The sequence below is a fragment of the Mycotypha africana genome, assembly GCF_025528875.1.
Source record: "Mycotypha africana strain NRRL 2978 chromosome Unknown BDF20scaffold_2, whole genome shotgun sequence".
Classification (NCBI taxonomy): Eukaryota; Fungi; Mucoromycota; class Mucoromycetes; order Mucorales; family Mycotyphaceae; genus Mycotypha; species Mycotypha africana.
In genome coordinates, this window is record NW_026515726.1 from 2773124 (window position 1) to 2797835 (window position 24712).

At 36.7% G+C, this 24712-nt stretch overlaps 12 protein-coding genes across 12 annotated transcripts; 5 read left to right on the forward strand and 7 right to left on the reverse strand.

The window, feature by feature from the left end:
- Positions 1-1284: 1284 nt before the first annotated feature.
- Positions 1285-2127, reverse strand: BDF20DRAFT_854938 (uncharacterized protein). Its single transcript, XM_053080208.1, has one exon. The coding sequence runs from the start codon at positions 1891-1893 to the stop codon at positions 1378-1380; it is 516 nt and encodes a 171-aa protein (XP_052939653.1). The 5' UTR covers positions 1894-2127; the 3' UTR covers positions 1285-1377.
- Positions 2128-2364: 237 nt separating this feature from the next.
- On the reverse strand, positions 2365-4331 carry BDF20DRAFT_854940 (delta-6-fatty acid desaturase). Its single transcript, XM_053080209.1, has 5 exons — positions 4161-4331; positions 3927-4094; positions 3388-3832; positions 2716-3298; positions 2365-2644 (listed from the first exon to the last, which is right to left on the reverse strand). Exons 1-5 carry the CDS (start codon positions 4171-4173, stop codon positions 2465-2467), a joined length of 1389 nt encoding a protein of 462 aa, XP_052939654.1. The 5' UTR covers positions 4174-4331; the 3' UTR covers positions 2365-2464.
- A 945-nt stretch (positions 4332-5276) lies between these two features.
- Positions 5277-6422, forward strand: BDF20DRAFT_854944 (CTLH/CRA C-terminal to lish motif domain-containing protein). Its single transcript, XM_053080210.1, has 5 exons — positions 5277-5443; positions 5523-5555; positions 5638-5670; positions 5757-6137; positions 6199-6422. Exons 1-5 carry the CDS (start codon positions 5311-5313, stop codon positions 6321-6323), a joined length of 705 nt encoding a protein of 234 aa, XP_052939655.1. The 5' UTR covers positions 5277-5310; the 3' UTR covers positions 6324-6422.
- Positions 6423-6625: 203 nt separating this feature from the next.
- Positions 6626-7442, reverse strand: BDF20DRAFT_854948 (60S ribosomal protein L38). Its single transcript, XM_053080211.1, has 4 exons — positions 7417-7442; positions 7072-7132; positions 6871-6993; positions 6626-6791 (listed from the first exon to the last, which is right to left on the reverse strand). Exons 1-4 carry the CDS (start codon positions 7417-7419, stop codon positions 6769-6771), a joined length of 210 nt encoding a protein of 69 aa, XP_052939656.1. The 5' UTR covers positions 7420-7442; the 3' UTR covers positions 6626-6768.
- On the forward strand, positions 7443-8393 carry BDF20DRAFT_854950 (uncharacterized protein). Its single transcript, XM_053080212.1, has one exon. It carries the CDS (start codon positions 7888-7890, stop codon positions 8059-8061), a length of 174 nt encoding a protein of 57 aa, XP_052939657.1. The 5' UTR covers positions 7443-7887; the 3' UTR covers positions 8062-8393.
- BDF20DRAFT_317660 (uncharacterized protein) lies at positions 7792-9590 on the reverse strand. The gene is made up of 6 exons (XM_053075194.1): positions 9442-9590; positions 9118-9369; positions 8961-9044; positions 8794-8879; positions 8694-8716; positions 7792-8612 (listed from the first exon to the last, which is right to left on the reverse strand). Exons 2-6 carry the CDS (start codon positions 9367-9369, stop codon positions 8068-8070), a joined length of 990 nt encoding a protein of 329 aa, XP_052939658.1. The 5' UTR covers positions 9442-9590; the 3' UTR covers positions 7792-8067.
- Positions 9591-10011: 421 nt separating this feature from the next.
- On the reverse strand, positions 10012-12353 carry BDF20DRAFT_814086 (peptidase family M41-domain-containing protein; the record flags this gene model as incomplete). The annotated part of the gene is made up of 4 exons (XM_053076942.1): positions 10012-10425; positions 10576-11216; positions 11296-12103; positions 12225-12353. 4 exons carry the CDS (start codon positions 12351-12353, stop codon positions 10012-10014), a joined length of 1992 nt encoding a protein of 663 aa, XP_052939659.1.
- An 861-nt stretch (positions 12354-13214) lies between these two features.
- BDF20DRAFT_833159 (uncharacterized protein) lies at positions 13215-13655 on the forward strand (the record flags this gene model as incomplete). Its single annotated transcript, XM_053078612.1, has 2 exons — positions 13215-13396; positions 13472-13655. 2 exons carry the CDS (start codon positions 13215-13217, stop codon positions 13653-13655), a joined length of 366 nt encoding a protein of 121 aa, XP_052939660.1.
- Positions 13656-14470: 815 nt separating this feature from the next.
- Positions 14471-14908, forward strand: BDF20DRAFT_813961 (uncharacterized protein; the record flags this gene model as incomplete). The annotated part of the gene is made up of 1 exon (XM_053076930.1): positions 14471-14908. A coding segment is annotated over one exon (438 nt), but the record flags the coding sequence as incomplete, so codon positions are not given.
- Positions 14909-19110: 4202 nt separating this feature from the next.
- Positions 19111-21051, forward strand: BDF20DRAFT_854978 (SYF2 splicing factor-domain-containing protein). The gene is made up of 4 exons (XM_053080213.1): positions 19111-19599; positions 19677-20230; positions 20296-20444; positions 20527-21051. The coding sequence occupies exons 1-4, from the start codon at positions 19303-19305 to the stop codon at positions 20577-20579; spliced, it is 1053 nt and encodes a 350-aa protein (XP_052939662.1). The 5' UTR covers positions 19111-19302; the 3' UTR covers positions 20580-21051.
- BDF20DRAFT_814455 (rab-GTPase-TBC domain-containing protein) lies at positions 20844-23030 on the reverse strand (the record flags this gene model as incomplete). Its single annotated transcript, XM_053076977.1, has 7 exons — positions 20844-20994; positions 21128-21264; positions 21351-21664; positions 21736-21867; positions 22060-22186; positions 22254-22750; positions 22817-23030. 7 exons carry the CDS (start codon positions 23028-23030, stop codon positions 20844-20846), a joined length of 1572 nt encoding a protein of 523 aa, XP_052939663.1.
- Positions 23031-23982: 952 nt separating this feature from the next.
- On the reverse strand, positions 23983-24711 carry BDF20DRAFT_318466 (uncharacterized protein). Its single transcript, XM_053075195.1, has 4 exons — positions 24437-24711; positions 24308-24362; positions 24142-24222; positions 23983-24058 (listed from the first exon to the last, which is right to left on the reverse strand). The coding sequence occupies exons 1-3, from the start codon at positions 24608-24610 to the stop codon at positions 24191-24193; spliced, it is 261 nt and encodes an 86-aa protein (XP_052939664.1). The 5' UTR covers positions 24611-24711; the 3' UTR covers positions 23983-24058; positions 24142-24190.
- Position 24712: the final 1 nt, after the last annotated feature.

The following is a 24712-nucleotide window of genomic DNA, read 5'->3' on the forward strand; positions in this document are numbered from 1 at the left end:
TTCTTCAGCGTTTGATAAACAATGTTCATTTTATTGTATACGTTTCAAGGTAGTAGACAGTACTTTCAGAGTCAAGGTAATTGAGATGGCAATTTTGAGGCCTGTGCTGCAACCACTCCTAACTTTACTGATAGATTCCGTATTTTTTTTATTGGAATATGTGTACATACCTACTTTCGTTACCTTCATAGTTCACCTCTTTCGCTTTCTAAAATCAACATCGATACAGAATTGACTCTGTTTAAATGAAATGCTTTTTATGCAGAGCATGGCGAAAAATCTATTTCTATCAAAAATAAGCTTGTTAGCATGGGTATTACCAGTACTTTGATGCTGTATAAGGTAATCTCTATAATAGTTACATATTAAATATTTCTTCATCAGCTCGGATGGACAATAGCGTCTGCTGGACATGCGCTCTTCAACACTTTAATGGAGTTTGGTGGGTGAATGATTTACCATCTATTGGCATCTATAATGTTATTCCTATCATCAACAGTTCATGAACATAAATTCGCAGTAAGTTTTTTCTTTTTACAGTTTCTATTACCAAACTATGAGAAAAGTGTTAACTGGAACAGTTGCAGAAAAAGCCATGGACCCTTTTAGCAGCAAATGTTCCTTTTTTAACATGCAAGTCGATTTCAAAGCAGAAGCCTAAAGCTGTCGAATACTCACATCGTTGCATACCTAATATTAGTACTGGTTCTTTAATCATGCATCATTGTTTTAGGTAGTAGGAGAGCTACCGTCCTTCGGCTTATAGTTTTTTAATTCTGAAGAGAGAATTGTTACGGGTAAATCCATCTGCAACTTTGGTGCCGAGAAAAACCTACAATCATGACAGCTTACAGCAATTGGGGAAAAACGCTAAAATTGTAGATGGTTTTATAGATTACAACGAAGAGGCGCTATCATCGCGTCTGCGTAAGTTTGATACAATATGCTGATCATCTATTCGATAAATTGTTACTGATCAATCTAAGATAGACAAAACTTGTGAGGCCGTCTATAATGAGTCGAACTTAGAAATAAATAAACTGATTTTAGGAGTGATTGTTAATGATGCTCATTGATGCATAGTAGCAATAGGCTTGTTTATATTGTTCCCAGCTATTATACAAGCATTGATAGTTACTCTTTAGTAATGCTTATTTCATTTAAAAAAAATCGACGAGGTCGTACTTTAGCAGGTAAAGACAGCACTCATTTGCAGCATTCCATTCAATGTATATTCAACCATAGAAAAATCAATGAATGAACTGGATTGTATACCATTCTGAAGACTTTTTCGAACCTTATCAAAAGGTATTTATAAATTTATTCATATTTACAAAGTTAAAGGCATTATAGCGAGTAACCTTAAAGTGCTGAGAGTCAACAAGTAAGATGGTATAGATTTGTCAGTATATTATTGAATACAACGCTGCTATTCCAGATAGATTCGTTGTTATTGTGGCTGGTAGGAAGAGGTTCAGTATAAAAAATTGGAGTGGCAGTCGCAGTAACTACTTCAGGCATAGTAAAAAACTCTCGCTTAGCAATATTTGAGGTGGGCGTGGAAAATGAGTCAATCTGGGGGAAAGACACATAAGTCTTTTCAAATAAGGACGAGTTTTTCTTCTTTTTGTCTTCATAGATTTGATATTCATAGCAGTCGAGGTCATATGAAGTGAAAGATTCGTTGGAATAAATGGAAGAAGGCGCGTATCTGTAAAAGTTAAATTCTTCTTCTTCTTCTTCTTCGCTGCTGCTTGTGCTCAAAATACTATCTTCATAATAAGATATAGAATCATTACTATCCAGCACAACTGCAGGTGGCTCGACGGAAGACTGTAATTTGGAAACGAAGCTATTCAGGAATTGGCGAATGAGAGGTGTTTGGAAGAGCATAATGTTGGTATTGAGCAAGTTGCTTTTCAGAATATTTGTAGTTGTTTAATTAAAGGAAAGATAAGGAAAGATAAGGGAGTGGAGAAAGGAATGGAGTGGAGCTCTGAAGCGAAAATGAAAGGGAAAGGACTATTGTTGAAGGGTTCTGTCTATAATTACAATTGATTGTTGCGTTGGCTTGATCCTCGAGAGAAGAGTATGAATTCCATTTTTCTATTGTATTTATATATATTTTGGACTTTTTGTATATATTTTTACATAACAGGCAACTTGACAGGTGCTGATGTGAGGTCATATGGCGTTGTTGCTGGATCTAGATGCGAGAATGTCGGTCGACGAAATCTGATCCATTGCTTCTTCTCCTTTTTAAGACAATCAGTTTCTCGGATTCATTCATTCCGAATCTGATTCGATATTAACATATTTTTAGTAAAAGAAGTATGGTTCACTTCTCGAAAAAAAAAAAAATCACGTCAACGAAGAGATGATTATTTTATTATACAAAAAACAGAACCAGCATACTGCTGATATGAAAAAAAAAGTATCTATATTGATAATCATTGTATGGGTTCTAAAATGCCTTTTTACTCAGTTGTAATGATAAGTTTGCTGTAATATCTAATGCTTTCAAAACCTCCAATGTTCCTCTTATGAAGCTGGTATCATGATAATAAATATCATACTTCTTACATAAAGATTTAACGATCGGCTTGACCTTAGGGAGATTATGGCGTGGCATATCAGGAAAGAGCTAATAAGATAAGGCAAAAGTAAGTAGCTGTAAACAATGAGCATAAAAAAGGAAAAAAGTAGCTGACTTACGTGGTGTTCAATCTGGTAATTTAAACCGCCCATAAACCAATCTCCAAGGGTATTCATCGACACGTCCCGACCGGTTACAACTTGGATTTCAAAAAATTCCATCTTTTCTGCCTTCTCCTCTGTGATAACAGGCATGCCATTGTGATTAAGGGCAAAAACCAACGCTAAGGTGTAACCTGTTGTAGCTTGGCTAATCAAAAAGAATAGGATCATATTGTGAAAACCGCCGATCCATGCATATGTGCAATATGTGAATAAAATCCAATGAGAGACTAGGCAGAATCGTTCGTACATATTTAATTTGGTTGACTTATTGAGTGCACCTTGGTTGAATGAGTAAATCAGAGATTGGATAGCCCATGATAGACGGGCAAATCCAAGCACGAAGAAATAATAACGTGTTTGATATGGTAATACGCTCTCTGCTATAAAACGCGACAAAAAATTGGGCTCACTGTCCAACGATCCGTAATAAGCGGCTGAAGCAAATTCATCCCATAACAGCACAGGCGCCGTGTCTATATCTGGATCTTGTCCATGAATATTCGTGCTGGCATGATGGGTGTTGTGTTTGTTTTTCCACCTTTCGATAGTAACATGTTTGAAAAGGTAATACAAATTGGTAAGTATTTTGTTCGAGATTTAGCTATGCCGTAGATTTTCTACACTCACCAGGATAATGAAAATCCTTGACAAAAGTTTCCGAGGAAAATCAAAATGATATCGTTAATTGATCTGTCTTCACAACATTGATGGTGGCCAAAATCATGGGCTAACCATCCACATTGTTGCCAGAAGATACCAATGATAAATGCTGAGCCTATCACTGCCAGCGTTGAAGTGCGACCATACAAATATAACAGCGTCAAGCCAGCAGCACAAATAGCAAGAGTGGATAAGACTTTGTAGGCGTAATACACTTTGCTGGATTTGAAATAACCTTCGCTTTGAAGCTTATCTCGCAATTCACGCATCTCAGCCGCAAAGCTAGCTGAATTTTTTGCTTTAGTGTCGTTTTCCATCTCATCATTTTGCTTCTCCGTCTCCTCTACATCGCCAACATAGCAATTAGCCAAAGTTTCGTAGGCTGAATTCGGGTGCATAGCATGGAATACATCTATAGATGCAGATATTGCATAAAGTTTACATATCAGTTTACTATCATAATATTACAGTGGCTGTTTACTCCTGGTTATCCTCCTGTTATTTACCTGATGCGTCTTTGCCAATGTGCGTTAGTAGAACATCCTGTCCACCGGGGTGATCCACCAAAAACTCTGTCACATCGTACAATTTGTTGTCTATGATAATATACTTCTTTGCTTCGGGATCACCGTCCTTTACACGTTGATTCATCTTTTCGATGGCTTTTCTAGTGACTTTAGAGAGTTTAATTCAGTTTGTGAAAATTATTTAAATACATTGCCTGCACTTTTATAGGTTACCTTTTGTAGTCATTTGTAGGGAATAAAACTATCTTTCGTAGTATTTTAGTAGGGAACGGATGCAACAAAAAGGTGCAAAGTCAGTACGAAAAAATGTAGTGAAAGTCAAAGAGAGATAACTTCAATCAACAAATTTTGAAAGAAAAAAGGAGGAAAGGTGATGTCTCGTAGAATAGGAATATAAAAGATCAAAAAAAAAAAAAAAAAAAAAAAAACAAATTTTTTTTTCTGATTCATCATAAGAAAATGCGGGGTTGACAGAGCTTTTTCATTTGGCCGTTCAGGTACCTTTTCGCGTTATACATAGATTTTTAACCAATCAAAGAGATAGCTGTTTATTTAGCTTCTCAGCTTCAACTATTCGATGAAGGAGGCTTATCTTGTACAATTGTCAACTGATAATGCATTCGTACATCTGATAGCCGCTTATTTAAAGAAAAAAAAAGACAAAAACACCAAATAAATGTTGTATCGGAGTTTTTGACTAAACAACTAGGGCAATTGGTGGTATCTATATCAAAAGGGGTGTTTTAGAGTAATGGACTGAATTGTGATACTAGCGCACAAAAAGCATTGAGATACTCTCAATTTGATTGATCCTTTCAAATGCCAATTACACCTTTTTCGTCTGGAATAGCACTCATATTGAAACTTTGATTTATCATACATGACTCGTACAAGCAATGTACATCTTTTTGTTGAATTACAAACTATAAAATATAACAGTTGCGAATCATAAAATGCAAACTCCAAAATAATACAGAAAATGCTTTTATGTGAACATGTCAAAAGTAGGTTAAGTTTACGAAACATGTTTGATAATTGTGTAAGCTTGAACGTTGTTAAATGACATGCATCCTGTGAGCTAGAAAGTGAAGTTAAAGCAAACAGACACGATCATTTTAAATGTGTACGCCCTCGTTACAAACAATGATCTGTTGGAACGTGAAGTGTTCAGACATTATTGATTATTGCAGCTCATTGAAACATTCTACTTCCTCGTCATTCGTTTAGTTGCATTCAACGAGCTTATTTAATCACATGATGTAATATTTGAACCTGTCAATGATATATCGCGCACAACATTATTCCATAAATACTCCTCTTTTTCTTTCCCTTCTTTTCTTGAAATTTTGATTCAGCAGCATTGATGGATACTGTATATCATTCTTTGGTATTTGAATATCTCATCCATAACTGCTATAAGAATACAGCAAGAGCATTGCTCAAAGAAAAAAATGAACTTGAGAACTTCCATGTTAGAACGTCATATGTTAACAAAAGTATGCATCTAATTAGCATGTTTAGTTAACGAGGAAATATTAACTGCCAGATTTCCAAACCAACAAATACGTTATTTAGTACAATTTATGGCTAAAACAGAAATTGATGATGGTAATATTCAGCTTCTACAAAGCAATACAGAAATACTTCAATTGATGACCATTGACATAACTTCAACATACCTCACTTTCAGATCATACATGGACCTTGTTAGATGCAAGAAAAAGCAAGTCAAAAAGAGCATTTCTTATACGAACACTTAACGCATGATATACAGCCATTGTTGATCGAAAAATATCTTTTTCCTATTAGGTATTATCGCAGCTATTGAAACTGGCGATATAAACCTGGCCTTTGCTTTGATCAAGAAATCTTTTCCAACTATTGCCGTGCATAATCTGATCCCTAACGGAGTCCCTCCACCCAATGATAATGAAGCCATCAAAATACACAATATTCTATTTCAACTAAAATGCCAACAATTCATTGAGATTATCCGTACTTCTACAGTTCAGCAAGCACTTCGTTACGCTCAGGTTAATCTTCGACCGACAAACGCAACCACAACAAAACTAGTAGAGGAGGTCACCACTCTGATCGCTTATACCGATCCATATCAGTCTCAAGTGGGTCACTTATTAGCACAAGATAGACGGAGTCAATTAGCTACAGAAGTGAATCATATTCTTTTAGGTATGTTATACAAAAGAGAAGCTCTCTTACAATATCTTATGCAATTCCCCTGCTCTTCTAGCACACTGTAATCTTCCTATTCAAACCTCTATTGAAAGGTTGAGCAGACAAATGTTGTTGGTAGAAGAAGAGTTGGCAAAAGAAGACGAGTCATCAATCGATATCAGAGAAAAGATGTCAATATAAACAACATCCAGAATATTGAGCAATCGAAACTGCATTAGATCCGACACGCACAGACAAAACAAAAAAAAAAAAAAAAAAAAAAAAAAAAAAAATACAAAACAATGAATTCCTCGTAATAAGAGGCGTTCTTTTCTATCTTATAGTTGTTCTCAATCAATTAGCCCACATAAATCTAGAATATTTTGTCCAGCATTTAATGCCTACTTCGTAGGTTGATTTGACTGACAAAGGGGCTGCCGAATCGTGTGGTTTTTTTTTTTTTCCTTTTAAACACAACGTCACCATATTCTTTCCTTTTGATATCGCTTTGATAAAGGGTGTTGCTTTATTACATTTTTTTTTGCGTAAACATATTGTGAAATACTATCTTCGGTTGCAAAGAACCGACTGAAGTACAGTAAATACGAAGTTGTAACAATGAAAAATTGTTGTCCGTTTATGCAATTTAGATCTCATTGACAACGAGAGCTATTGAGACAGAGAAAATTGAAAATAAATAGTGAGAAAAGTAGCCTACAATAAGTCATACATCTAAAATTATGCTTACAAGGAGGAAGAGATTGCTTAAGCTTGCTAGCCTTGGACTTGTCCTTAACGACGAGAGTGTAAAGGTAGCGAGAGCATCTAACCTTGAACTTGACAGAGTCAGCGTTCTTCTTGATGCGAGCGGCTGATTAAAAACCAAAGCAGAAAAGTAAGTATACAAACATAGCAATAGAAACGTTGTACATCTTTCAATAATACTTACACTTGGCATCCTTTCTACGGGCAATTTCGAGGAATTGCTTGATATCCTTAATTTGTTGAGGCTATCAGAAAACATACATTTTTGATTAATTCACTGTGATTAACATAATCAGATGCACACAGTGAGAAATGGATCTTCCACAAATTGAAATTAAGCTGAATCGTTTGATTGTAGGTGTAACAAGAATGTTTGAGTGATGAATAAAATCGGAATTTCACTGATGTACTAAACTTATCAAACAGCTGAAACGTGCAACTGCAAATCTATCTATTTATCCATCCTTCACTTGCATGCATCCATTATAAAAAATATTGTCAGGCTTCTTTTGAGAAAGATTAAGCTTACCATCTCGCTACGATATATTATGAAAGAGGAAGATTCGACCACTTGCCACCTTCTTACCAAGCCTTTACTTCCTGGCCCGTTTCCCTTTCCAGCTCCCATAGTGTGTACCTTCACGATTTCCGACGACTCAACTTTTTACCGGACGGTCATTGATATTCCAAAAATTCGTCGGGGAAGTACCGTACATTCTCCGCACATACAGTGAGAACCATCAGTAGCCTTATGGAAGAAAGCAGATTACTCTGTGCAGATCTGAACGGCCGTTTCCTTCAAAGCACAATACTAAAGAAGGCTTCATATATCAATTATTAAGTGATACATGTATTCAATTGTAGGTTCTTCACAGCAAGATTTCTAACAAAATTAAAATGTAGGAATATTGGCAAGTTTATAGCTTGACATATACATATCTGTGTGCAAAGCTGGGGCAATGTATTGAACGCCGTATTATCAAGAGGTATCTGTAGTTAAATGATTGTAACTATCATACTATTGATAAATAAAGAAAATTGTGCTAAAGTATCCTATCTTTGCTTTTGTAAATTCGTAGAATTGAATCATAGTCAAGAGCGTTTTAACAATATTAAGGTAAAGAATAAAGAGCAAGAGAAGATGCATCAATGTCATTGTTATTGTCAATATTGATTATTACTATTTGGTCTGTCTATTATTATTATTATTATTATTGCTGTTATTATTATTTACAGGGTGCCGCGATTCAGTAAAAGAGGTAGAATCATGATTTTCAGTAGTTCTTGAAATTGCTTGAGATAAAGCTGCTGGTGATACTGGAGGTAATTGAGGGGTATATGATGTGTGATCTGATGCTGGTGAATACTGACTAGGACCATGAGTCCGAGGTTGATTGTTCAAGGGCGAATATTGATGCTGCTGCTGCTGCTGCTGCTGGAAACTGTTGAACAGTAGAGGCTGGTCATGTTCAGGTAACTTGTCAACACCATATTTAGGATTTATTAAAACGAAGGGAAAATTCAATTTTGGTTGTATGTTTGTATCATCGGGTCTAGTTTTGAAAACCTGTTGTTGTTGATGAATATTATTTTGATTTTGTAGCGAAAGAGTACCACTATTTGACGCCGATGCAGGAATGGGTTGCAGGTTTGGAGAGTTATAACTCCTTAGATAGTTATGCGTTTGCACGCCAATAGATCCCTTTTTCAATAACTTTGAATAGTCTGTTGATATAAGAACAAGAAAACAGGACTGTCAGAAGTTCAATGGCATCTATCACGGTATTGACTATTGCTAAAACTTACGTAAACCACAAGCATTGCATAATCTGTAACCGATAGGGACACGTAAAAAAGTTAGAGTTTTCTCCATAAATTTTATTACATCAAATAAACTTTATCTTACGTTCTAGCGCCATCAGGCCCTCGACGCCATTCAGGTGTTTCCGTTGTATTACATGAATGACATTTTTGACCGACCATATTGCGTCTCTGTGTAAAAATGACAAAAGAGTATGCCGATTAGCATACATAATTTACACGATTTGCATGCACCTGGAAAACCTCAATTACATTTCTTTTTCTATATTTTGGTGTTGACTGTGTGTTTTGTAGATTTCTTGCCTGTCTGATAAGTTCATATTCAGCATGCTCCTTCTAAACATTACAAAGAAATGGCGTTTAGGCTACAACAATTTGCTCTGTTCTTCTGCCTTCTAAAAAAGCTTACATTGGTAGATACACTGCTACTTCCGGAAGGATGCTCGCATTCATCTTCAGTTTCGTACTCTTGTTTATTATTATTCAGCTCAATTTTATTTGTTCTATGTCTGATATCCACTGTTTGCAAAGCATGAAATAGTCTATTGGCCGAATCTGATAGTTTGTTTACTAAAATATCTCTATCTTCTAATGATAAAATAGCATTATAACATTTGAGATGTTGAATCTGATCACATATCTGTTTACAATATGAAAGCATCTACATAATTAAGTGTAGGGTTAAGGACACTCAGCAGTCATTGTAAACTGACAAATAGAAAAAAGGCTTTACATCGGATGAGGGATCGTTAACATTCTCCTCCTTGTTGTCTAACGCGTCCTCTTCAGTTGCTGACAGTAAGAAATTTATACCAGGACTATTCGTAATATTAGTTCTGCAGGATTGTTTTACGGATACAGCTTGTATTCGTTGATCTTCTGAGGAAGAATCATTTTTACTGATGGGGATGCACACAGACAGAAAAGTTGATATTTAGCGATTGCTAACAACGATATTTTGTAAAGTTGTAAATTCTTTACTTAGAGGAGGACAATGGGGTTTGATTCGGCGAATCAGAACATAACTGAGAGATGTCCATTTACGAAGTAATGTTAAGAAATGACAATCATGCAAACAAAATGAAAAAGTTTCATTTTTTGTTGGTTTTTTTCCGTTTTTTCTTTTGTTCGTTTATGATATGCAATCGATTCCTGTATTTCATTTACCGCCCAAAAAAGGGATCCACAAGACAAAATCTGGATAAGTAACAGAATATTCTGTTCTAAACAAAGAAAAATAGAATGCAAATGTCGCCCTTCCTTTCTTTTCTTGCATTAATCGAGATGAGGATACATGTTTTTATTATTTCGGCCTGTTGATAGCTTTACCAGCTAAGACATCCATGATCTCTTGATAATCTAATGTTTCATACTCAACCAAAGCATTTGCTAATCTATCTAATTCTTCTCTATGTTCATTCAATATCTTCTTTGCCCTTTTCTCTGATTCTTGCACCAAGTGAAATATTTCGCTCTCAATCAACTCTTTTGTTTGCGTGCTCAAGAGCTTCATATCGTCGTCATCATGAGTAACAGGCCCCACCTTGTCACTCATTCCGTAATAGCGAACCATACGCTTAGCCACATCAGTTGCTTTAGATATATCACTGCTAGCACCGCTAGTTACATTATTTGAACCAAAAATGAGTTCTTCAGCAGCTCTACCACCCATACTTACATCAATCATTGCAAGGAATTCCTGCTTAGTATAAGAATCCTACATTTAGAAGATAAGGTATAAAAGAGGGATATACGGTGTTAGATAAGAGATATTTTAGATATGAACTAGAAAGGACAGCTATTCAAACTTTTTTTTTTTTGGCATTTTAAAATTGTATCGCTCGTTTCATATTATTTTGTGCTTTACCTTATCCATTTCGGGTAATTGAACGACCATACCCAACGCTCTACCTCTAGGCATGATAGTAGCTTTATGCAGAGGTAAAGCACCCGGTGTATAATAAGCAACGAGAGCATGACCACCTTCATGGTAAGCTGTAAGTCTTTTGTTTTCTTCAGTGATGACAGCTGATTTACGTTCTGCACCCATCAATATTTTATCCTTTGAATATTCAAGATGACGAATAGTCACTTCTTTTGAGTTTTCACGGCTCGCTTGTATAGCAGCTTGGTTGACTAAATTGGCCAGATCGGCTCCACTAAATCCTGGAGTACCTCTTGCTACTACGCTGACATCCACCTCCTTAGCAATATGAATCTTTTTCATATGATGCTTTAAGATGGCTATTCTGCCTCGCACATCTGGTAAAGGTACATTGACAGTCCTATCGAATCTTCCCGGGCGTACGAGTGCTTTATCCAACAATTCAGGAAAGTTGGTGGCTGCAATAAATATAACACCTTCCGTTTGTGAAAATCCATCCAAATCTACGAGTAGTTGGTTTAGTGTTTGTTTCATGTATGACTGATCTCGAGGATTTCTTCTTGATCCGATAGCGTCAATTTCATCAATAAAGACAATACTTGGCGCTTTTGCCCTGGCAGCGGCTAGAATAACGTCCAAGTTATATGGTTAGAGTAGACGTTTCACATTATATGAATATGTAGAGTTGGACAAAACAGTTACCAAACAATTCACGAACTCTTCTTGCACCTACGCCAACGTACATTTCATCAAATTCACTGCCGCTCATAAAGAAGAAAGGGACTCCAGCCTCGCCGGCCACCGCCCTGGCTAGCATCGTTTTACCCGTTCCTGGGGGGCCAGTTAGCAGCACACCTTTGGGTAATTTACCACCTAGTTCCGTAAATCGATGAGGGTTCTTTAAAAATTCTACAATTTCTTCCAACTCTTGCTTAGCTTCATCTACTCCCTGAACATCCTCAAACTTAACAGTAGAAGATGTGACAGGTTCATAGTCAAATTGTGAATTCGTAGATTTCAGTATATTGGAGCTCTCCAAAAAGATAGAGAGAACCGTCAGTATGCAAAAGCTCCAAATTACAGCACCACCCACGAATTTGAGTACTTTCCAGACAAGATTTCTACGCGCTTCTTCCACAACAACATAAATAGGATTGGCTTTGTTTCCTGAACCTCCTGCTATTGCTGCCTCTAGTTCTCCTGCTGTTAACGCACTTCCATTTCGTATAGATGCTGATACTGCATTTTTGGCTGCTACTTCTTTTATAATCTCGTTTGCCAATGCATTACTATACAGTTTTCCGTTGCTGCCCCCTTTTACTTTTGATAGAAGTGCCTCGTTGACTCCTGAGGTTTCTATCTTTTGTATAATCCTTGGCAAAATGGATTCTGCTTTGCCGGTTTGTGCTAAGGCTGCAATATAGTACTGCCAACATTCTTCATTATGCGTAAAATTACCCCGCTCAAATCTATTGATGACTGACTGAGGATTATTTGACTTTAACCATTCCTGTTGTTGTCAATTCATTATTTTACAAAAGACAAAAGAGCAGCGTAGCGAGCTGTACGTCAGAAAGAATGTATGATGTATCGTTATGCATATTTTCTTTTTTTTTTTTTTTTGAAGATACCTTATAAATGATAGCCTGTTTTCTGGCATCCGTTGGTGACGCATTAGCTTCTTGTTCCAGCTTATTTAATCGACGATAATTTGCGAAACGACTACTGTTCCCACCGGAAAAAAAGGTACGTCTTTGCATTGTTTTTAGGGGTATCAAATGGTTTTCCATGCTTCTTACAGATTCTTTCGGCATACTGCGTGCTAATTTAGAGACAAGGCTTGGATCCGACCGTAAAATTTGAGTGGCATTTTGTACTGCTCTAGTAAGTTGCGTGAAATTCGCACCCTTTATCGATGGCGGTAACTGTCAAGGTCAGAAAAAAAGAGAAGGGATTTAGCCGGCGATGCTTAGTATGGTGACCATCGCGAATTCACTAGAAAATATCCATACTGCATTTCTATTCAAACAAATCCATTGGTGGTAATCTTTACAGAGGGTATGTCTATTAAATCTTGTAGCATTCGAGCGAATATTGCATTGCTGGAAAAGTCGTGTCGCTTCTGAAGTCACAGTAGCAAGCTTTAATACGAATACAGAAATCGAAAGTGAAATATATATAAGTCGAGAAAGGCACAACAGAAAAAGATGCATTTTGACTCTATATGATTAAGTTGTGCAATGTTCCATTATAATACCTTTTGTGAAAAGGATAAACCTCCATTAGTGGCCATGGATTAAGATTTGAACAGTGGGAAAAATTGAAAAGGAAGAAAAGGCCTGTTATGCGTAAGCGCAATAAATAGTAACAATAAGTATGAATGAATGAAAAAGGAAAAGGAGTAATGGGGGCTGTACTTCCGTTGCTGAAAAATGAAAAAGTGCAATTTGATAGGCTACATTAAAGACTAATGGCGATGACCCTTTTTTTTTTTTGCGCCTTTTCTCCCAAACATTGTTGTATAGAAATATCCACTGCCTATCATTCATCGTTTGATAACGACATAGAACATCGAACATAGAACCTTTGTACAAAATTCAATTTGTACGTGAACAGATCAAATGCCAGTATTTGTAATGCTTGCTCCGTTTAGTTTGACTCATCCTCTTGTCCTACTAGGACTGGAGATGCTTGAGATCTTCCCCATGATGCCATACTGGAATGCCTTTAAACCCCATAAGCTCCATAGTGAGGGGCCATCATTTCCGAAAGGAATTATACCTTCTATGGTTGATTATCTGTAGTAACTACAAGTTTAAAGATTTGTTGAATCTCCGGAGGTATTATACTTCCTGCTGTTTCGTTCTTTTCCCCACAGTGGAGAAACTTCTATTTTTCTTATTCGTTATTTCAACTCAGATATTGAGGTGAGCAAGCTCAATGGTGATTATATCTTTGTAAAGGCAAGGATTGTCGATGAACAATGCAAAGTGATCGTTGTATTACCTTCTTCTGAACTCGAATTTATTAAAAGTAGGAGTTGGTATGAAGTTACGACATGATGGATGTTGTGTGGAAGATGAAAAAACACGTATAGAACATCAAGTGTAAGATTTACGTCACTTCACACTATCATTTACAGATGCTCACCGTAATAAAATCAGAGTTTGCCAGGTGGGGCTAACAATATTTGATAGAATGATCTCATCTTCTTTCTCTCTGCCTACTATAAATACAGCTTCCAAAGGTCGTTTTACCCTTCTTTTCTGTTTTATTGAAACATATTTTGTATTACTACTCTTTTGTTCACACGTAATTTTTTCTTACTCTCAAGTCTATTAAACCAATGTCTGGAATTCTAAGAACCTCTTTCATCCGTCGCAACGTTGCTGCTGCTACAAACAAGCGTTTCTACTCGACTCCTGCTCAACAAAAGAATGGTAATTCTGGATTAGTGATTGGAGCTATAGGTCTAGGTGCCGTCGGCTATTACTTGTATAATAAGTCAAAAGGTAAAGTTATTCCCTGCTTAGCTCTAACAAATGAAGTCAACGATACGCAGACTATTATGTTACGAGCAATATAATTGATTTCTTTTGGCCTATATGTAGGTGAAACCATTAATGATCAAGTAAAGGCTGTTGACGCCAAATATGAGCAAACCAAAGACCAACTAGCCGCTAAAGCTCAAGAAGCCAAAGCTAAATATGAACAGACCAAGGTCGACGTCAAGCAAACTGTTGATCATACTCTTGATGATGCTAAAGCCAAATATGAACACGGCAAGGACAATATCAAAAACGCCATTGGTGGAAAAGCGGATGAAGCTGTTGAAAACTATGAAGAAACCAAGCGTGCTGCTAAGGGAGCCACTGAAGACAAGATAGATGAAGCCAAGGCTCAATACGAAAAGGGCAAGGACCATGCAAAAGACTACGTGAACGAAAAGGCTGATGAGGCACAGGGCAAGTATGAACAGTACAAAGATTATGCTAAAGATATCGCCCAAGATAAGTATGACCAATATAAGGGTGAAGCCAAGGAAAAATATGACCACTATAAGGGTGAAGCCAAGGAAAAGTATGACCAATATAAGGGAGAAGCCAAGGAAAAGTATGAAGCAAATAAGGATAATGCTAAGCAAGCCGTGGATGAGAAGGCTGGTGAAGTCAAACAGAAATACGAAGAGGGAAAGGCTGTAGCATCCTCGAAAGCGGAGGATGCCAAGAAGGAGGCATCTCAAAAAGGCCAGGAACTTCAGCAGAAAGCAGGCGATAAAGTTATCGAAGCTGGCCAAACAATCAAAGAAAAATAAAGCCCCATTAATACATATGATGAGTTAATATCACAATCTGACTAATTTCAAATGTATAACGACCCTGTTAATATCCCTTTCATTGTACATACTATAATATCTTTAATCAATAAAACCTTGGTTTGTGAAGAATAATCGAAAGCAAGTCGTTATTGTATGTTTCGTGCCCGCTTTTTGTTATGAAAAATGAAGTATAGTATCACAGTCTAACTCGCATTTCAATAATTGAACTTATAACTCGCCGACGTAAGCTATTATTGGGTGTATCATGAAACAAAGTTAGCACCAGAATTTTCAAGGTTGAACTTCTCTACTTTGATTATGTTAGTTTCATCTTTTCTTAGTTAAAACGAGTAGCTTCTTAAAAATACGTCTTTTCAAACTGTAAGATCAACATATTGACTCACTGCACCAATGTTTGAGTAGCATTATCAAATGTTTGTTTTACGCAATTTAGCAGTTCACAAATGCGTATCTTAACCAATCCTAAAAGAAGTTACTTTTATGCTCGTTGACTGTGACTGCTGATAAACGAGTTGAAGAAAGGAAGATACAATTCTGCCTGAGATTAGACGCTCATGAATTTCCTGTCAAATGAAGAATTGTTTCCATTCATAATTGTGAACAATTCTTCCCATTTCAATAAGGTATATCCATTCCTTTCCGCTAAGGGAGCCCGCCCATTGCACAATATTTTCCCCAAAGCTTGCAAAACAATCGAGCCATTAGTTTTGTTCACAAGTAATCATACCATCAGCTTATATATAAAATGTGAGTTAGCGTGAAGTTATATTACAACAAATACGTTTAATCCAAAGATAGGATTTGGAAGTGAAGTCGTTATCTTTTATCTTTTTTTTTTCCCTTTGGGTGCTGTTATTGACTTTGATATGTATAATGACTTCAAACCTCCTGAAAGATCTGAAAAGAAGGAGATCAAAAAAGAATCAATAATAAAAAGCTGATTAAAAATGAAGAGATGTCGAGAACAACCTATAGAAAATATAAAAAAAAAGATATGGAAACATTTTTCTATTTAGTTACTGAAAAAGGAATGTCGATTCACGGTGCAGCGAGCGCGCTCAAAATTCCAAAAAGCACAGTATATGGCTGGCATAAAAAGTGTCTTGAGGCGGCAGATGAGTATGTCGATATGAGAAAGGCTGGTAGTGGCCGGCCAGTTGGCAGACCATCACCTCTGACTGAGAGCCATCATCAGTATCTGGTCGATCTCATTGATGATAACAGTGCTCTTCGTTTAGATCAAATGATGGAGAGCTAGGCTGATCAATTCAAGGATCTAAGTATATCTAAAACGGCCCTCTACAATTTCGCGACGCAAAAGTGTCGCATCAGCTTTAAAAAAGCCCATTTTCACTCTATTGAGAGGAATAGCCATGATAAAATTGAAGAAAGATATCGATGGTTAAGCGATGGATAGAAAATACTAATTTGAACTATGAAAGCACTTGCGTATTTATGGATGAAGCAGGCTTTCATATCAGTCTAAAGCGATCCTTTGCTTGGTCGCAGAAGGGAACTCATGCAGTTGTCAAGACTCCCAAAACCAAATCAATGATGACGACGATCTGCGCTATGTTAACGTATGGAATTGTGAGTAACAAAGTTAGGGCTGCAAAGGTGATGGCAGCATCTAAAAAAAGAAAAGTAGCAAGTAGTGGTGGCATAGCAGCAGTTGCTACAGAGAAAGGCCAAGGTGGTACCTGTATGGGACACTACTTCAATTTCATTGCCAGTACGTTAGGTATTATGGGCAAGCATAAAGAGTTCAAAGGTCATTATCTTGTAATGAATAATGCACCTATACATACACATGACGACATAAGAAACTATATACAAGGTCGTGGCTATGGATGCGTTTATCTCCCAGCTTATTCTCCTGAATTGAACCCCATAGAACAGTTTTGGTCAGTTTGTAAAATCAAACTCAAGCGCGAAGCACTTTTCGAAGAAGAAACATTGACACTACGTGTTCGCGATGCCTGTAACAGTATTCTTCTAACTGATATGAAGGGTTTCTGCAGGTATTCCGTCCAAAAGCTTCCTGATGTGTTGGAGCACCAACCCCTCTAGACATTTGGGACATTTAGCTCACTTACATTTTTGTCCCATACAATAAATTATCCACGGGCCAAATTATTTTCTGTCAGTGGCCCGTTTATTTTTTCAATTGGTGTAAATAGTGTAAAATTGGCAGAGTTTGGGGCAAAATAGCATAGTGCAAAAAAAAATTACTTATTTACGATACGTATTATGATACGTATTATGCTATGATACGATACGTTCACGATACGCTTTTTTTTAAGTTTTCGGGCCATCTTGCTTGTTTCCAACGATGTCTATTTTAATGTGAGACGGTTCAATGTGTACTACAGAAAAAGAAAAAAAAAAGGTTTGTATTTTTCGGTTTAAAACAACTGACTGTAACCGACTTTACTGCTGCTGTTACTGCCAATTAAGAAATGGAAGCAGAGAATAGCTAACCCCTGACATACGAAGTTGTCAGCAACCTATTCAAGGCTTTAACAGGAAGGCATTTTATTCCAGGAGCTTTTTTACTTCAGTAAATTGAGGGATAGAGTGTTTCCTAACACTAATGCATTATAAGATTTGACCTTATGTATGCCGCCAAAATTTGAAGATGTTAACTCGAAATTAGTGTTAAAAGAAAAAGAAAGTAGGGAAAGTAAGTGTTTTCAAAAGCCAGTTTTTACAAACAACCAACAATATAGCTTTGGAAACATCCTGTCCTGTCTGGTGTTCAAGACAACAGCCTTCCTCGTTTGTTATAAGCAGCTCTTTCTGACCCTGACTTCAACAATACCGTCTCTTAATTTTAGTGAAAACCATGAGAGATTACAAAAAAAATTGTGGTATTTGACGACTTGTAGAGTTAAATATCACTTAGTTAAAAACAGTAAAAAACTTAACGAGATCAAACTAGTAGGTCTTTATTTTGAATCAAGTTAAGTTCAGAGAGAAGAAAAATATCTACTGCTGAGTTGTTCTACTCAAAGAAGACGTACGTCTTCTGAACCGTAAAAGAATAGAATTCTCCCTTGAGGAGATTACGCATCTACCCGGAGCGGGTGGACTTGTAAACGTATCCATGGCTTGATCTAGTGATCAAGCAACTAACGTATTTTCCCGTGCTAACCATTATGTACCACTGCTTGCAGGAAAATCGTATTAATTAGGAAAATGGTATTCGTGCGTGGTGTTTGAATTGAGCGAACAGTTATTGTAAAGGATGATCACAGCCTATTATCTTGCAATCATTCTTTATGCTGAAGGCAGAGAGTAGTACTTTAAAACCTATTATACCTTGGTGTTGAATCAATATACCCTGCATGTCCATATATTCATTCTACTATATATCCTATGTCATATAGTAGCGTCTTACAGTAAAATAAGTAAACTATATATCCTAAATGACAACCTGTTCAGCCATATACGAGGTAGCTAATCTCGTATAAGAATCTTCACTTATTCTATATTCGTTTCTTATTCTACTTTATATTATTTCAGCAATAATGAGGTGTGAGGATCTTGTATAATTTACATACGAGTTCTCCACATCTCATGTGATGCTGTCAACTAAACACAACACTTTAATCCACAGTACTCATATATTAGAGTTTATGTAGTTTATAATTATTTCTGGTTTGCAATATTATATAATCCATCTTTATCCTTCATAAAGCGAATTATAATCTTTAATATTTGTACATATCTACCCTCAAATGACAGACACAGATAGCTATTTTTTTTTCCTGACTCTTACTTAACGATGGACGATAATTCCGAAACTTTAGGAGTGATGATTATCTTAGCGGTTACGATGCTACAACTTTAGCCTAAGGTCTCAACGTATTTACGAAAACAAAAAGTTATGTGATGCATATTTAAATCAATTACTTACATGAGATATTTCTGGGTCACCACATTAGTATACTTGAATACATGCTAACTATTATCTTGACTTTCGATATAGGTTCTTCCTTGTCAGAGCACAGTACTTGAAATTATGCTAATTGTTGAGCTGCTAGAGTTAAGGTATGATAACATTAAAAAACGAGATCTCTCTGTATCAAGACGCATTCTTTAGCAGAAAAATTCACAGTGGAGATATTGCAAATTCATATACGTTTATCAAATACAAGAGAAAACTATTCCCAATTTTTTTTTTTTTTTTATTCGTATGGGCCTAGGGATTTTATATGGCAGGACGACTCGCCTTTTCGCATTAAAATTGTACGCTGGTATTCATTGGCCAATTTTGGATAAGAAAATGAGCTCGAGCTTTTTTTTTGGCCGTTCTTTTTATCTTTCAACATTTGAATAATTCCCTTAATATAACATATATTTTTATAATGCCACCAAAGAGAAAAGCAACAGGCAGAAAAGCTACCCAGAAGAGCTATAAATCAGGAAAAACAATAGAGAAAGACGTAGTAAAAGAAGCTAATGTCGATGATTCCATAGAATCGACAGCTGCAGAAGAGACACAATCAGCAAAACGTAAACGTGAATCAACCGATGAAAATGTTACTGACAACGATGCTTCCGCAGCCAGTACAAAAACAGACGAAAACAAGGAATCGGCACCGGCAGTCGGCAGTAACTTTTCTGATAGATTAGCTAGACTAAAAGAACTAAAACGACGAAGAGTAAGTATTCCTCCTGGCAAATCTTCAGAATTAACTACCTTATTAACTCTTAATCGTGGCTATTATGTGATATTTAGGCAACTGAAGTGGAACAAGGAAATCGCCGTGATCGTAACTTAGAGTTTCAACGTAGTAAAGAAAACCCTAAAGCAGCAATTAGGGATGAAAGAAAACGAGCAGAAGCACTGAAACTATTAGAGAAACAGGAGGCAGAAGATAAAGGAGAGGATTATGAGCGCAAACAGTTTTGGAAATACTCTGCCGAATCTGCTGAAGCTTGGGAGAAAAAGATGGCCAAGAAGCAGCGTTTGGCAAATACAGGCTTCTCAGGTGAGCAATCCTCATTAAATCAAAAAAATAAAAATACTTGGTTTTGTTGCTCATACAGAGTCTATGCCTTTCTAGATCATACACAGGCTGCACACAAAAAATATGTTCGACTCATGTCTGATTTCAAGCCCGATATGAGAACGTATAATCAAAAGATTCTTGGAAGCATTGAGCGTGCTATTAGGAACGGCGAAGATCCCTCAGATGTTACAGTGGTGGCAAACTCAATAGATTATGCCAGTATCGATGATAAACCTTCCCAAGACGCTATTGACAGGCTAGCTTTGGAAACTAAGAAACAGTAAGTTATATGTATATTACCACAGATTAAAATTTATACTAAGTGTAGCTCTTTTTTCAAAATAGAATTGAGAAGCGTGAGACTCGATCCCGTGATCGCAAAGAAAAGACAGATGATATTTCGTGGATCAACGAAAAGAATCGTGTCTTCAACCAAAAAATTGCAAGGTTTTATGATAAATACACCAAGGAAATTCGTGAAAACCTCGAAAGAGGTACTGCTCTATAGTGTTCTTGCTTATCATCAATTATTTAAGTCACTTTCTTTTTTTAACGCACTTCAATGAAACTGTATAGCTTTCAATAAAGAAACCCAACTGTCTGCAAACCCATTATGTATGCTATCTTAAACGTTGATGACACGAAAATGAGTGCCTTAAAAGTTATAAATGCATTTGTTTAGCCACCTAACTTTTTATTGTCGGAGGTGTTGCTTTACAGCGCCACATAACAAATGGCGGTTCTGATCCCTTCCCTTTGAATCCGGCGGTAGTCTGCTTCTGTGGTCTACATTTGCAAATCTGTAACGAACTGGAAGCTGCATCTATTCCACCTTGAAGTAAAGCCACGCGAGAGAAATTTCTTCTAACCAATTCAGCGGCATACTATATGTATTAATAGGTAAGGAACACATTCAATTGATCCACTACATTGAACTTCGTAGACATCTTAGCTATCAGATGACATACCTCAGGCCCTTCTTGGCTTCTAGAAGCAACTACTATATGGTACTTTCTATTCACTTTCTTTATAATGTTAGCATAACTAGGTAACTGCTCAGTCAGTACGTTCATTGAAGAGGGTACATGGCCTCTGACAAATCTGTATCAGAAATAAATATTTATTAGAGATGCTGCTTTATCTTTGTTCATGATGAGTTGCCGAATGTCTTACTTACTCTGTTTCCGGCCGTATATCAAGAATTAAAGAATACGCTAGAATTTTAAGCAGGTCTGTAACAAATAACCGTGGTGCTAATTCTACCTTTTTCATTTCTATGGAAATTGGCTTTTCCCACCATAGTTGCGTAGAAGGCTCATTCTAGTTCAAATCAAAGGAAGTCATTGATCAGTGTTTGATACAAGTAAGTGCATAAATAACTCTACCAGAACAGACTTTACTATTTTTGAGTTTTTCTCTTCCCCGTCATCATGTGTTGATTTACCAATACTTTCTAATGAAGATGGTCCATGCATTCTTGCTACTATGCTGAGCGGGGTAACTTTGCACATACTTAATGCACTTTGCACGCACTTTTCAATATCAACTCTAGGAAAACTATCTGAAAAGAGGACGATGCAATCATTGAATTCGTACGAGAGTAAAGTATCTCGAATCTGGCGTAAGATAGCGATCCCTGCGAATAATGGTAAGGATGAAGGTCCAACTAAAAACTTGTCCCATAAATGGTATATCTTGTCAAGCGGGAATACATCTAAAAAGAAAAGTCAGTGCTCTCAAATTCTACATCACATCTGCAAAATAATGAGTTCAAGGATACTTTACGTGTAAATAATGTCAAAAACCATGGTATAGCATACAAGTCAGGCATAAAACCTATCGCATCCAAATGGGTGGAGAGTTCAGGATCATGGAAACTTAATAAATGTCTGAATATAGCCAAATATTCTTGTAGAACTGGCGCATTGTCGGATAAAAAAAAATTGTTCAAAAATCGAGGAATAAATTTTTGTAAGCAAGCAAAAGCAATCGCCTCATCATTGAAGTTAAGTGTCAAGAATGGCGCACATAGTGAGTCAAGACCTATTAAGAACAAATTTAATCCTGCTTCTCTCAAAGTTTATAAATATTTAACTTTAAAAAGTTTACCTTGCCAGTATACTAAGTTCTTGTTAGCACACACCCAAGCCTTCAGAAGCCGTCTAAGTTTTTCATGCCCGACTGAAGAAGCTAACAGTTGGTTATATTGATGGCAACGAGGTACATCGACTTCAATCTACACGTAGGCTATTAATTAGCAACTATATTTTAAAAATATAACTAGTGAGGAAACATAAAATCACCTGTCGATCAGCACCCATATCTACGTATTTATTGATTTGATCGTATTCATACTGTAGATCGCCGCTCACTCCCAGAATAGCTGCCCATATTTTCCCTCTTAGTATTGGTGGAATATCCACTTTGGCATGATGTATAATCTCTTGTCTGGAGGCTGGGTACTGTCTAAGTAATTCTGAAAACAAAGCCTGTCGATAATTTTGATAATCAATATCCTGCTCCCTCAAGAATAATGGTAATTTATTTGTTGCGCTGACTCCGTTAACGGTGTTTATTGAGGCAATGCTATTCATTGAAAGTGAAGAGGTAGATCGCGATCTGCCCACAATCGAATTGTTTTTATTACCATTAATCGAAAGGCGTGAAGTCGAATTTACTTTACTAATAGTAGGACCTGTTGCCGTTGCTGAGGACATACTTTCATTGGCCGTGGGTGAAGGGTTATTGAAATTAGAGTTAGGTGAGGTTGAAAACATGAAATCGTCGACAATATCTTCAACTTCATTTCTGTCATTGAAGCCTTCTTCATTTTCACTGGCATGATTGTCCTCATTCATGAATGTACTTCCCTCATTCTCGTCGTCTTCTAACAGAAAATTCACATCGTTCTCTTCGACTAAATTGAAATAATCTGTATCCCACTCAAATGTTTCTCCATTTTTGCTGTTCCTTTCTTCTAATCGCTGGTATAATTCTTTAAAGCTCAGGACATAGATTGCATCCAAGTATAATTGTGCTGTGTCTGTAATCTTTTCGCCTATTTCTATCCCATCAGGCATCAAACAAACTCTCGGCAATCTATGGATAACAGGTGTGGACAAAAACACTCCTCTTTTCACTAAATCCAATTCGACGTCGCCTCCCGCTAATTTCCACAAGTGGTAAATTTGGGATGCGGGTAACCCTTTTAATACTTCTTGTGCATCTTCTTGACTTTGACTATTGACAGAGTCGATTGTCTCAGGATCTACCACATCTGAAGCTAAAATAGGGCCCTCCACCCATGCTGTAGCGTCTAATGATGTAATGCCCTCTTCAAAAAAGTCTGAATTGAGCGCGTCTGTGATACTCAGTCTTTCTTCGGGTACCACTTTCAAGCAATTCAATACAAATTCTCTAAACTGTTTCTTCAACCGTAATTGATCAATTTTAATTTCGTCTTCTTTTTGATTTATTGTTGCAGTTGTTTCCTCTGTCTTATCTCCATCTTCTTCCGTTTGCAAAAATTTTAGGATCGCCTTGTTGATATCCAAAGTCTCAATACCCTCATGGCACCAAATATTAGTTTGCTCAGAATCTTCTTCGCTCCATTCTCTCAACGTCATTAACGTATCAAAAATCAAACCCACATCACTCGTTGTCCAAAAAGAGTTTCGTGTGTACTGTTCAACCAAGACGACGCCTAGCGCCCAAATATCTCGTTTATCATTGCTTTTAAATCTGCTTCCATTATAGCGTTCCTCATCAATCTTCAAATCATTCATATTAATTATTGAATATGTGAAGTCTTCCTCTAAGCATTCGGGTGCCAGATAGGTTGGGTAGCCTATAGGAAAGTCAACGTATTTTCCTTCGCAAGTCATATAGTATAGTCCGTATCCGAACAATTTGATATGATTCTATATTGCGTGTACTGTTACTATATAGTTTGTAGGAGTAATGTGGTAAAAACTGATGAATATTTCTCCTTACCTCTTTATCCAGCATTATATTCTTTGGTGACAGAGATGCATGAATTATACCGTTCTCTTTCAAATATTGCAAAGCTGAACAAATTTCAAATGCCCACTGTTTCAATATTGATAAACTAAAGACGTTACAGTTACCGAGGTGATTCGGGAATGTCAGCTTTCAGCATATATCTTTCATAAGTCTTTCATATTTGCTAACCTCACAGGCGGTGGAGTTTTCGAATCTAAATTTCTTGCTTTTTGCATTGTTATGTCGAGGTATTCTGAAACGACAAAAATTCTATCTGAAGTAGAAGAAGAATTGGTACAAGTTGTTTTGTCCAATAAGGCTGAATTGACAATTTATGCATCTCTGAGATTTTTACCGTGTTTTCCTCGATGAATTTCAACATATTGACATAGGTTGGGATGAGAAAGGGTCTATAGCAAGCATAAGTATGCTTGTGTAGAAAATGTTTTACGTTTTGACAAAATGACTCAGATGCATGCAATACCTTCAAGAACTGAAATTGACCCACAATCTGAGAAGGAGCAGATAGAGCCAGGTGACCTGAAACAGCTAAAGCTTCAGTAACTCTTGACGACGCGACAAAGTTGACGGAAGCAAGCTTAATGGTTCTATCTGAACTATGTCGTCGTAATTCAGGGGCATTGTTGAACAATGCCATTTTAAAAGTACAACGTGAGTGTAAAAGAAGACAGTATAGGCAGATAAAACGAAATTGCCTTTGATAAAGAGTGGGACTAAAAACAGCGTTTGGAAGATTTAC

Bases quoted from the DNA above. Each gene is read 5' to 3' on its own strand.
- BDF20DRAFT_854938 (XM_053080208.1), bottom strand. From the start codon at position 1,893: ATGCTCTTCCAAACACCTCTCATTCGCCAATTCCTGAATAGCTTCGTT.
- BDF20DRAFT_854944 (XM_053080210.1), top strand. From the start codon at position 5,311: ATGGATACTGTATATCATTCTTTGGTATTTGAATATCTCATCCATAAC. The intron at 5,671-5,756 runs GCAAGTCAAAAA...TTTTCCTATTAG, and splicing joins CTTGTTAGATGCAAGAAAAA to GTATTATCGCAGCTATTGAA. The intron at 6,138-6,198 runs GTATGTTATACA...CTGCTCTTCTAG, and splicing joins AGTGAATCATATTCTTTTAG to CACACTGTAATCTTCCTATT.
- BDF20DRAFT_854950 (XM_053080212.1), top strand. From the start codon at position 7,888: ATGATTGTAACTATCATACTATTGATAAATAAAGAAAATTGTGCTAAA.
- BDF20DRAFT_854948 (XM_053080211.1), bottom strand. The intron at 6,994-7,071 runs GTAAGTATTATT...GTTTTTAATCAG, and splicing joins CCGTAGAAAGGATGCCAAGT to CCGCTCGCATCAAGAAGAAC. The intron at 6,792-6,870 runs GTAAGCATAATT...CTGTCTCAATAG, and splicing joins TAAGCAATCTCTTCCTCCTT to CTCTCGTTGTCAATGAGATC.
- BDF20DRAFT_854978 (XM_053080213.1), top strand. From the start codon at position 19,303: ATGCCACCAAAGAGAAAAGCAACAGGCAGAAAAGCTACCCAGAAGAGC. The intron at 20,231-20,295 runs GTAAGTTATATG...TTTTCAAAATAG, and splicing joins GCTTTGGAAACTAAGAAACA to AATTGAGAAGCGTGAGACTC. The intron at 20,445-20,526 runs GTACTGCTCTAT...GAAACTGTATAG, and splicing joins TCGTGAAAACCTCGAAAGAG to CTTTCAATAAAGAAACCCAA.
- BDF20DRAFT_854940 (XM_053080209.1), bottom strand. The intron at 3,299-3,387 runs GTGAGTGTAGAA...TACTATCGAAAG, and splicing joins CAAGGATTTTCATTATCCTG to GTGGAAAAACAAACACAACA. The intron at 2,645-2,715 runs GTAAGTCAGCTA...TTATCTTATTAG, and splicing joins ATTACCAGATTGAACACCAC to CTCTTTCCTGATATGCCACG.
- BDF20DRAFT_318466 (XM_053075195.1), bottom strand. From the start codon at position 24,610: ATGGCATTGTTCAACAATGCCCCTGAATTACGACGACATAGTTCAGAT. The intron at 24,363-24,436 runs GTATTGCATGCA...TGCTTGCTATAG, and splicing joins GTCAATTTCAGTTCTTGAAG to ACCCTTTCTCATCCCAACCT. The intron at 24,223-24,307 runs GTAAAAATCTCA...TACTTCAGATAG, and splicing joins AATTCATCGAGGAAAACACG to AATTTTTGTCGTTTCAGAAT.
- BDF20DRAFT_317660 (XM_053075194.1), bottom strand. From the start codon at position 9,369: ATGCTTTCATATTGTAAACAGATATGTGATCAGATTCAACATCTCAAA. The intron at 9,045-9,117 runs GTAAGCTTTTTT...TGTAATGTTTAG, and splicing joins GTAGCAGTGTATCTACCAAT to AAGGAGCATGCTGAATATGA. The intron at 8,717-8,793 runs GTAAGATAAAGT...TATCGGTTACAG, and splicing joins GGGCCTGATGGCGCTAGAAC to ATTATGCAATGCTTGTGGTT.